At 35.2% G+C, this 12,293-nt stretch overlaps 1 protein-coding gene across 1 annotated transcript in view; it reads left to right on the plus strand.

Annotated features, from left to right (window-relative positions):
* LOC105842473 (uncharacterized) overlaps positions 1 to 12,293 on the plus strand; it is a 45,919-nt gene that overhangs the window by 15,694 nt on the left and 17,932 nt on the right. Inside the window, exon 3 of the mRNA XM_038016938.2 lies at positions 8,496 to 8,634. Coding sequence (XP_037872866.1) covers positions 8,496 to 8,634 — 139 coding nt within the window. The remainder of the gene's footprint in view (positions 1 to 8,495; positions 8,635 to 12,293) is intronic.

Consider the following 12,293-nt stretch of genomic DNA (forward strand, 5'->3'; position numbering starts at 1 on the left):
TTAAAAAATCATCATTAAGCAGCACGTATTATGACGTACCTAGTACATATTTTAGATAGATTGAGTAAGCGAATGCCCTCCTGAAGCTAAACTAAATCAAAACTCACAGACATTAAAAACAAAGTAAAATAAAGTGGGAGAACATTTTATAGGAATAGGTTTGTTTGTTTTGTTGGTGCTTCAAAGCCAAGGTAATGGTGATTAGCGATCACAGATAAGTCACAGTTCGCGCAACATTGAATCGGTTTCGGGAAAATACGCACGAACTAAGGCCCGAATTACGGCTCTCAATCGCCCTTATCAGAAGTACTTAACGTTCAGAAAATTCGAATTCTCTAAATTATAATATTTTTCAGTTTTACCGTCAGTAAAATAAAACAAATCTAAGATGGCTTCTAAAACGTTGGAGATTCATAACAAAGTGAAGTAATGCTTCACGCCTAGTGAAAAACGTACGCCGGAAATGCTACGATCATCTACAATTCGTTTTCAGATATATTTTTACCACGTACCTACCATCCAGTTTGAAAATCAACTACCCACGATCGATGTACACATAATATTTTCCCAAACTCAACACATTTGCTCATAAAATTGAGTATCAAACGTAAGCATTGATAATTCTGCCAATGCTTTGGTTTTATGACTTACTAGCGACCCGCCCTCGCTTCGCTTCGGAAACATTAAAACACACATGAAACTAAAAAAATTAAATAAAAAAAAGTAGCCTATGTTCATCAGGGACAATGTCGGCTTCTAATGGAAAAATAATTTTTCAAATCGGTCCAGTAGTTTCGGAGCCTATTCGAAACAAACAAACAAACAAATCTTTCCTCTTTATAATATTAGTATAGATGAAAGCCAAGTTCTTTATCCAGACCTGACATAAATTTTATCACTAACAAGGAAAGGCCTCAGAAAAAGCACACTTCTAAATGCCACATATTATTCTAGACAAACAGACACAAACAATCACATTCTCACTTTCAGCATGACATTCAAACGATTTTTTTAATTCGACCGATAAAAGGTATTTAATCAATCCAGGTTTCGGGGTGGCTTATAACAAAAAAGGGTGTGGATGTCTACTTAAATGAGTCGCGTCAAGCCACTCGTTGTTTTTCTCTGACCGGGGTAAACCGGGTCGCACGTTCTCGTTACAACCACAAGTCACGTAAGCCCGCATAGACCCGTAGATGTTTTATTAGTCGGGCAGTGTAATAATATCGGTATTCGAGAACGGATTTATGTAAGATAGAAACTCGAACGACTCATTATGATGAATGAAGAGTTTCATTAACATGATTGATTTAATGACTATGTTTTGACAGAATTTGAATGCAGCAGGCATTTACTAATGTTTCTAACGAAATTAGTATCTGCTTTTAAAATACGGAAAAAAAAGATTATTTAAATTATTATTTTTAAATTATAAAAATTCGGTGCTCTACTATAAGAGAAAAAACAAGCTGTATTATGCTATATTAGGCACTAAGCTATGCTGTGAGCTTGAAATGGCGATAGGCAGGCCACGTGGCAAAGAATGAGTGACGATAGATGGGACTTCTCGGCTGAAGTCATGGCCAGGCCTTCGGAGAAATAGAAAAAAGGAAGACCTAGAAGCAGATAGGCTAACGACATCTAAGGCACGGCTGGTAAACTGTGGATGGAAAAGGTCACAGATAGAGACTATTGGGTATCTTTGGAGGGGGGCTTTACCCTCAAACAGAAGGGTTCACGCTAATTTAAACTGAAAATAAATCAATCCAAAGTAATTAAATAAAAATAATAGACTAGTACCTAACAATTTAAAAATAAAATAAATAAGATTATGTAAAATGTATTTTTTTTTTTGGGGTGAAATAAAAGGCTTTCTTATTTCATATAAAATACTATCACTTATTTATGACGGGAGTCATCATAGTACATAAAATATTTGACAGATGCCTGAATCTCACTAGCGATATATTACAAGTCGCGAACAACAACATTGGGACCGCCGGTCCGACGAACAATATCACTCCTTCGTTAAAAGACTGCCTTTGTCGTTACCTCATGAACAAGCTTATTTGCTCTTTGTTTGAATGTTTAATATATACTTACGTATGCATATATTTAAATATATATAAAAATCTATATTTATTTATTTATTTCACTTCATGTAAAATTTATACTGGCGGACTTAATGGCAAGTCATTCTTTACTAGTCAACCAAAGGTAGTGCAGAGTGCTAGGTGCAATGAAATTTATATTAAATTACAAATACATACACAAAAATATATACATACCATAAATAAGCGTAAACGTATAATATATATACACATATACATACATACATACATATAATAGTTTAAAAAGTAGTAAATATTTTGTATTTACTTGCATATTTTTAGTATTTATTTGTATTTAATCGTATGTAAGTCTATCTTGTATTGTATTTATTTTTCACATGTGTATATAAGTATATATTTTTATGTAAGTTTATTAAGATATAGCACCGTCCACGCTAGCTTGCTTATTCCTCTCCCTGCAAGGTTGCCTGGAAGAGATCGCTTTCAGCGATAAGGCCGCCAATTTATGTCAGCGTCTATTATTTGTTTTATATGTTTACTATGTACATGTGGTGTTAAATAAAGATTTATATTATTATTATTATTACTTTTTATATCAGTCTGAAGTCTCCACAGGGAATCTATCGGGCAAGATGAACGTGTGTGACTTATATCCGGTTATTGTTATTATTATGATTATTATATTCTTCTATCAAATAACCTAAATCATAGTAATACATCATATTATATTAAAGGCTTACCGAAATGTTGTTAAACATCTATCAATTCAACAATCAGTCAAGATAGAACCTCTGATAAATTAATAACATAAATTATTATTACCGTATTTATTTCATGCTGTCTTGTTCGCACCATGTACGTTCTCATCACAAATGAGCCTAATATTTAACTGTACTGACACTAGTGGAATAATAAACATGATATATGACTACTTACAGCCAGACGTTTTGGCGCCGCGCCCGTTTTCAATCGATGGAGCTCCCGTCCAGATGGATTTTATAAGGCAACATCCTTTATGGCTTTAGAAATATTGTAGTTATTATGTCGGCGAGGTCAGCGTTATCCCACAAAATGCTTTCCTTCTATTTTTGTTCGAAATACATTTTGCAATGTAAATAACGGCGTAGGTCTACGACGCAGCTCTACGTCGTAGGTCTACGACGTAGCTCGATGACTACGTGCGACGTAGCGTTAATTCTACGCTACGAAAACAAACCGCTTGAATTATTAATGGACAATTTTAAGTGTCTAAGAGTTACCTGGGTTACCTTAAGGAGTAGTACTAGTGGGAAATAAGTGACATGGTCCGGCATATATGTATGTATGTGATGCACCTGATCAAGACACGATCCAGTTTATAAGGATTTTGTGAGGCGAACTATATAATATTATGCCCAAAGGAGAACTTCAATATTTACAATGGATGAATGATGGAATTTTTTTTTTTTGTCATAGCAACACGACTTCATAGCAGTATAGCGTTAAATAAAACGTATATTGTATTGAACAGCCGGAAATTTCATTTGAAAAATATATATATTTTTTTCTTTTTTATTTATTGCTTAGATGGGTGGAGGAGCTCACAGCCCACCTGGTGTTAAGTGGTTATTTTTTTTATTTTTATTGCTTAGATGGGTGGACGAGCTCACAGCCCACCTGGTGTTAAGTGGTTACTGGAGCCCATAGACATCCACAACGTAAATGCGCCACCCACCTTGAGATACAAGTTCTAAGGTCTCAAGTATAGTTACAACGGCTACCCCACCCTTCGAACCGAAACGCATTACTGCTTCACGGCGGAAATAGGCGGGGTGGTGGTACCTACCCGTGCGGACTCCCAAGAGGTCCTACCACCAGTGAAAAATATTATATACAATTTATATACAATATTGCACAACATTACAACAGTTGCGCATACAACTTGCGTTTGTTTTAAGTACAAAAAGCAATCTTATATGGAACGAATTAGTGCTCCGTACATCCCGAATAATGGCTTATTAAAATTATGTTTATTAGTACAATAGAATATTTGAAAGTAACACTAACATTAAATTTAGAAAAATCTGTTTTAAATTACATCATTTCATACCTTATCCGTTACCCTAGTGTCGTAATAGAAGAGATTATGTTTATTAATTCGAAATTATCGTCAAGAAATAAGAATGTATATAAACTTTAAAATAATCTCGGTACGCTCATGTTCCAAGATCGTTTGATATTTCCTCAACGTTACCCGGAAACTATCTCTGCATAATACATCCAATATCAACTCAGTGATTCCTATTTGTGAATAAAAGAATTGGCCGTCAAACTCGCTTCCAACAATAACAACAGTATGTAAAAACGTACGGAAATATACCGTTTGCATAAATATGTATCCAGTATAACTGTAGATGTACTTCCAAAGGCGGAATGTATTACGTATTTGTAAAAGTTTGAAAAAACCTTTATGTAATTATTTCCAGATTTGTAATCATCTTAGGATTTATCTTATATATTATAAGTTAAAAGGATGAATACAGGATTTATCAAACGGACCAATTACTCCTATAGTTACAGTTAGTATTATTTATAATATATACTCTAAACATCGACAAAGGCATGTTAGATCAGAATAAAAATTCCAAATCGATCGATTCAATCCGCACGTCATTCATAAATTAATGTCAATATAAACTTTAATACCTAGATCGTATCGTATTGTATAATCGTATACGACATAATAATAACACTAATATTATTCTTTGCTATCCTATTATATAGCTATCTTATAATCAAACTTCTTTTTTTTTCCTCCCAAAGCTGATAGCCTTGAGAGGCTATATCAGCGTCGCCTTAACTAGTAGGTGAGCTCACGGGGCTCAAATCTGATGACGTTGCTAACACGAACCCTAGCAAGAGCCGTGCTTCGCAAAATCTACCACCGGATCGGAAACGCGATCCACCAAAAAGATCCGGCGAGAAACTCAGTGGGCTGTGTCTGAGGGTTAATTTACTCGTCGAGCCCTTCGTCGCAAGTGGCGGGTTCGATGAGAACGATGACCGGTGCTTGAGGTACCTAAAAGCACCATCAAACATAAATAAATATTATTTGGGTATCAATATCATTTTTTTTCTTCTTTTTCCCAGTTAACTCAACGCTCACCTTTTCCGAATGAATCTTATCATTTTAAACTCACACACGAAAACAGAATAGTGATTTGAATTTACAAAAACACACCAACCTTTGTTGTTTTTGCATAACACTTGACCTGATCCGATTACAGACAACTCGTCGCAGACCTCACCGTCCTAAATTCACTCCTTAATATTTATGGAAACTGTCTTAAATAACACAGTTCGCTTCATGTTACGTACATAAATCAGAGCTGTGCGAAATTACATGAGGTTACCCTCAACGCGGTCGAATTTATTATGAAGTTATGGAATGTGATAATTTTATTTAAAGTTTTAAATTATTATTTAATAAATTAACCCAAAACATATTTTTTTATAGTTCGTCTGCAACGATTAGTCATTAAGACGAAATAAGACTAGTATATTTAAAAAAAAAAACATCAATTAATACCATTCGCATAAAGATCCTTGTAGGTTAAATTACTTTCTAAATTATGGTCCGTAATATTTATAATGTTTTTTTTTTTAATGCTTAGATGGTTGGACGAGCTCACAGCCCACCTGATGTTAAGTGGTTACTGGAGCCCATAGACATCTACAACGTAAATGCGCCACCCACCTTGAGATATAAGTTCTAAGATCTCAGTATAGTTACAACGGCTGCCCTACCCTTCAAACCGAAACGCATTACTTCTTCACGGCAGAAATAGGCCGGGTGGTGGTACCTACCTACCCGCGCGGACTCACAAGAGGTCCTACCACCAGTTATGTAATCTTAATAATTCTATATTAAATAATTTATAATTTTATATAATAAAGTAATAACTAAACATAAGAGGAAATTTATTACATAAATAAATTTAAATTTAAAGGTGTCCAAGGAAATGTAATTATAGCCGAATTGCAAGCCTTGAGCGAACACCGGTACAAACAAAATGGCGTTACGACAAAACGTCAAAATGAAAAAAGTAGACGTGTAGCATGCGGCCTCTTTGTTTCATAACAAATTACAGCAATCAAGTTGACGATGAATTCTAACGTTTATGTTTATAACAACGTTTTGAGGGGACGCTAAAAATAAATTGCGGTGCGACCCTTCTCGGATCGTGGTGGTCCCTTGGCCACACTGTAACTAAAACCTATGCCCGTGCTCAGCATATATTCGTACAATGTAAACTAGAACAGGTAAACAAACTGGATCTTGAATAATAGTAAGCAGTGATACAGAAAAAAAATTTTTTTTAAAGTTAATAAAAGCATTTATTTTTAAAAAAATATTTCCTTTTTTTTTAGTATATGCAGTAGCAATGCAAAATTTTTCTATGCGATATAAAAATAAAGGAGTTGGATATTTTTACTTGTAGGCTAGTTACGTTTATAAAAATGATCAAGGGCGTCCTCCACGTTAGTTAATAGGTTAGTAGTGTAATTGTTTAATTGTTTAATTTTATATTGTGAATAAAATTATTTCCTTACATTATAAGTTAGATTAGTTTTCGTTGTCGTGTTGTTTTGTCGTATAATTGTAAGGAACGTTGTTGTACAAATTCAGCAGTGTATCTTTTTTTGTCGTGCGCATATAACTTATGATGCAAGCCAGATTTTGTTTCTTTTTACTTGTTTTTTTTTATGTATCTTTTTAGCTTGTAATGTGTATTGTGAGCCTAATAAATAAATAAAAAAGTAACATTTCGAATTTTCTATGTATTATTACTTGTAACCTTTTATATTAATTTCGCGCAACGCGGCTTTCAACTCGTAACCATTTTCATTATCAATTAACAAATGTTAATAATTGTTTATTAGAAAAAAATCATTTGAAGGCAATCTTATTGTATTTTCGTACCACCTAAAGTAAATATGTAACTTAGTACAAGTAAGGTTTATTTTCTTTGCTTTGTTGAGCGAATATCATTTTCAATTATACCTTTCCCAGGTGTCAATTGAGGCAACATCAGGCGATCAAAATTATCACCTTACCTTGCAAATCTTCAATCCAATTTTCCTAAGCATCTCAATTCATAAATCACTAAGGAGCTTGCAATTGTAATTTTACTATGACAGATATTAAAAAACAAAAGACGTATAGTATATAACGAATGCCTCCTGAATAAAACATCACTGTGATAAAGATCTGTGAAATTATTCAAGGATAACTGAACTCAAAGACTTTTAAGGAATTAATGGAAATGATTTTGTATCATGCGATGAGTATTCTTTGGAATTTAAGCTCGCTGTTTTGTAACTTAACTACGTTTGTTATTCAATTGAGGGTATATTCCTAGGCAGCTTACGCGAGGTAGCTAACCCAGTCCACATACTTTCATATAAATGTTAAAATAGACATTCACTTGTCTAGTGACAAAATGCTTTTTTACTTGCAAAGTAAAATATTATTACGTAATCAAATTTGTTGTCCAAAAATCGACATAATGTATAACTAGTAATTGTACATTGTCGTTTGTTTGCGAAAATTAACAGTTTCGCAAAATGGCAAAGGGAAAATGAAAAATCCTGACGACATTTTTAAAACTTTTATGAGGATCCTTAAATACCACATATGATTACCGCCCATTTTGACAATTAAGATTTAATAAAGTACTATTAGATTTACTGTGTCTCTTAAAACTATAAACAGTTATTTTTCCTTCAGGGAAGGATTCTTTCATAGTTTCAAAAAATGCGACAGGTGATGCGCGGTTGATTTTAACAAATGAAAGACATCCAGTTATAACCGTGAAATTACACTCAATAAACGACTGTACAAACTACTTACTGAATTACATTATACAGTGGAAAGAAGTCAAGAGGTTGACAGTCAATTTTATTTTAAAGAAAACCCAAAGAGATAATTCTTAACTTTTTAAGTTCGAAGGTCCAAGTACATGCGCACCAGTCTTTTTTATAAGACAATTAATTTATTTATTATAAAAAAAAAGAACACAATATTCCTAACCTAAAAGTATATGTTATTATCCCCAACATGCTTCGTCAAAAAGTATATACAATACTTACTTTCAGCTGCAAGCGTCGTCATAAGTAACATAAAGCTCCACGCTAACAGCAATGCGCGCGTAGGCATCGGCTAGTCAATCTTTTTTTGTGTACAATTAAGCATACTGTCTCCTCTCTCTCTCTCTCCTCTCTCTTCCTCTCTCTCCCTCTATCTCTCTCTTTCTTTCTCTCTCTCTCTCTCTCTCTCTACTCTCTCTGTCTCTCTCTCTTAATCTCGAAAGTCAAAACGGAGTTCTCTTTTGGTGGATTCGTATTGGTATGCCTTAAAACTAAATTGAATCCTTTTTTCAGTTGTTCGACAGCGATGTTATGCGCTGCCATCATGACAGACCACTGGGAGCACGTGGCGTGGGACCGAGCCGCGCTGACCGCGCTAGCTAACACGTCGCACATACCGCTGCAGTGGCTGTTAGATGAAAAAGTTGTCAAAGTAAGTTGGTAGCAACAAATAACCTATACCAGTGGTCGGCAATGTTTTCAACCAAAAGAGCCAAATCTATCTATCTATCTATATATTATATAAAAATGAATTGCTGTTCGTTAGTCTCGCTAAAATTCGAGAACGGCTGGACCGATTTGGCTAATTTTGGTCTTGAATTATTTGTGGAAGTCCAGAGAAGGTTTAAAGGGTAAATAAATATAAAAATGCTCGGAATTAATAAAAATAACAATTTTGTTTTTCCTTTGATGTGTCCCCCGTCGGACGGATTCCTTTTGTTTGTTTTAAGTTTATTTTATACAGAGTTTAGGTCCTTTATTTATCGATTGAGGCACTACGAAGTCTGCCGGGTCAGCTAGTATAATATAACAAATAATCGAAATTTATTCGAAAAAAAAAAAAACCCATTTCTTTAACACATATTTTTGTATTATTGTGTATCAAAAATGTTTACTCATCTTTTACAAGGCAAGGTAATAAGTAAAATTCCGTGCCTAGACTAAGCATTTCGTGAATGAGCCGTAGTTAAGGAGGCACCACTGACCTATACTATACCGGCCTATACTATCGAATAAGGTACAACCTTCGTGGGAATAAAGTAAATCTAACAGAAAAAATAACAATGTGAAATCATGTATCAAATGAATAATTTAGTGAAGGAGCTCATTTGGTATGTGTCACTTTTTAGTAGTTGTTCGCTAGTTAGCTCATTATGTACTGGAATTTCTGTGACAACGTCCTCTATTTTTGGGCTACCAATCACACCTTCCCATTTGACGGGATTAAAATCTTCAACAGCATTAAAAAATCCTCGATACAAATTATTGATTTGCCATCAATCCATTTGTTACAAGAACAAGAACAAGAAGAAGAACAAGATTTAAAAAGTTTTACCTATTTTAGTACCGAACGGTAGCCAAAACCCAGCATTACATTTCAAAACAGAACATTTTAATTACAGTTAAATTTATAACATAAAACCCTTGCTACGTATCATGTTAGTCTTTGTTATTCTCGCTTCTGAAAGTTGGATCTAGACGGAATTCTTGCAGATCGATTGATGCCTGAAGCCTTTCTATATCTCTCTGTTCTCAGCCTTTGTAATGCCAAAGGTACGGGTGTACCTGCGAGGGATTTTATTTAACCGCCCGGCGTGTGGGCGTCCTGCTTTGTGATCCTCTCCCTTACCTCCCTCTTACCCACCACAAGGCATTTCTGGCTACCGGAATTTAACGAATTTGCAAGTCGTCGTGGCCTAAAGGATAAGACGTCCGGTGCATTCGTATGTTGCGATGCACCGGTGTTCGAATCGGTGAAGGAATAACATCGTTTAATAAAAATAAAAACCGCAAAATTATAATTTGCATAATTACAGGTAGTAGGACCTGTTGTGGGTCCGCACGGGTAGGTACCATCACCCTGCCTATTTCAGCCGTGAAGCACTAATGCGCTTCGGTTTGAAGAGTGGAACAGCCTTTGTAACTATACTGAGACCTTAGAACTCATATCTCAAGGTGGGTGGCGGCATTTACGTTATAGATGTTTATGGGCTCCGGTACCCACTTAACACCAGGTGGGCTGTGGGCTCGTCCAACTCGGGTGGCCCGAGGTTTCTTTGTTCATATTATGTGCAAAATACTCGACGTACTTTCAAAGCGATCATTTCTGAATACATTTAATTTCAAACGCGCTTTCTTCTCTTTTATTTCAAGCCAACACAATTGAATTAGTGTATTTTTAAAATCCTTACTTTAATTAAATTTTTATAATATATCCTGACCCACAATTGAAATAGTCAATGAAGTTCAATGAATTGAATGAATCAATGAATTTTGAAGTCGTCGTGGCCTAAAGGATAAGACGTCCGGTGCATTCGTATCTAGCGATGCACCGGTGTTCGAATCCCGCAGGCGGGTACCAAGCTGTGAGCTCGTTCATCCATCTATGCAATAAAAACAATTTAAAAAATTTGCAACTTTTCCAACGTAGCTCAAAACTCATTAAAGTTATTACGTTTCATTATCAACAAGAAAACGTATAAATTTTCGTTAGCAAAAACGTCAATTCAAGTACGAACGCTTTAAACCATATTATTTCTAAGTAAATTATGTCCTTTGCTCACATTTCTAAGTAAATTGATAAGCTGATTATTCTTCTTGACGAACTAATCCGTGGAAAGCCAATAGTTGAGCGTCACCGCGCAACTCTCGGCCGCGTAAACGCCTCACGTGCGACCGACTTCGTAATTATACGAATACTTTGAACGTTTTGTTCTAGTTTTATTTATTTGATTCGTTTCAACGATTTATTACCTTTCAATATTTATTACTTCGCACACGCTTTATTTAGTTTCATTTATTAATTGAGATCTTATTATTAGTATTTAAATAGTGTAGAATTTCACGTGAATTGAGCCGTCATTAATGTTTTGCGGTATTTGACTATTAAAATTTTGAGGTGAACAGCCATTTGGCTTATGGCATTGCTGATGTCCATGAGCGACAGTAGCCTCTCGCCATCTGTCTACAAGGGTAATAAAAGAATAACACAAAATGATATATGTCGACCCATAGCTCGATGCACTTCGTGCCACACATACAAATTTATAAGAAATAAAATAATAAAAAATTATATTTGAAACATATGTGCAAACGTAAAGATACATGTTGCATGCCACTCAATGATCGAAATACAAAAATAATCACAGACATCTCAAAATCGAAATTCATTTTATATAGATATTCCTATAATTTATTTTATTATACAAGAATTTATTATAAAATCTTATAAGGCTACCGACAGTAAAAACTTGTTAAATGATAATCAGGTCACAAACAAAGTACAAACCGTATTAGAATTCACTATTTTGTTTAATCTTTTTAAATACGGTTATTTATATTATACGGTTTTTGGTTTCGCCCAAAATAACAGATATTATACACACAATACTAAAAAAACGTAAATGGAAGTTGTTAGACGACAAAAAATGTGTACCTATTTTGAGAACCTTTCTATTTTCATTGGCTTTACAGTAACACAGAAGGCTCTTGGTAACTTTGGTCATATTGCTCGGCGGCCACCAGACAACCTTGAAAGATTGATTGTGATGGGCAAGGTAGAAGGGAAAAGACCCGCCGGCCGGCCACCAAACCGTCGGTCGGATGAGATAACTGCGCTCACTCGACTCTCTGTTACGAACGCCCTGAGAGAAGCCGAAAACCGAAGCAAATGGAAGCTGAGGGTACAAAGAGCCACGAAGGGCTTTCAAGGACACGACCTTCAGCCACTAAGTATTCGACTAAGAAGAAGAAGAAGACACTAACACAATTATTTTAAAACTTTCAAGGCAGATGAACATACGGCCTTTCTATGATGAGTGAACTGAAAGAGACAAAAGAAACCCGCAAAATTATAATTTGCGTAATTACTGGTGGTAGGACCTCTAGTGAGTCCGCCCGGGTAGGTACAATCACCCTACCTATTTCTGCCGTGAAGCAGTAACGCGTTTCGGTTTGAAGGGTGGGGCAGCCGTTGTAACTATACTTGAGACCTTAGAACTTATATATCAAGATGGGTGGCGCGTTTACGTTGTAGATGTCTATGGGCTCCAGTAACCACTTAACACCAGGTGGGCTGTGCGCTCATCCACC

Source organism: Bombyx mori, chromosome 17 (genome assembly GCF_030269925.1).
Source record: "Bombyx mori chromosome 17, ASM3026992v2".
NCBI classification, from domain to species: Eukaryota; Metazoa; Arthropoda; class Insecta; order Lepidoptera; family Bombycidae; genus Bombyx; species Bombyx mori.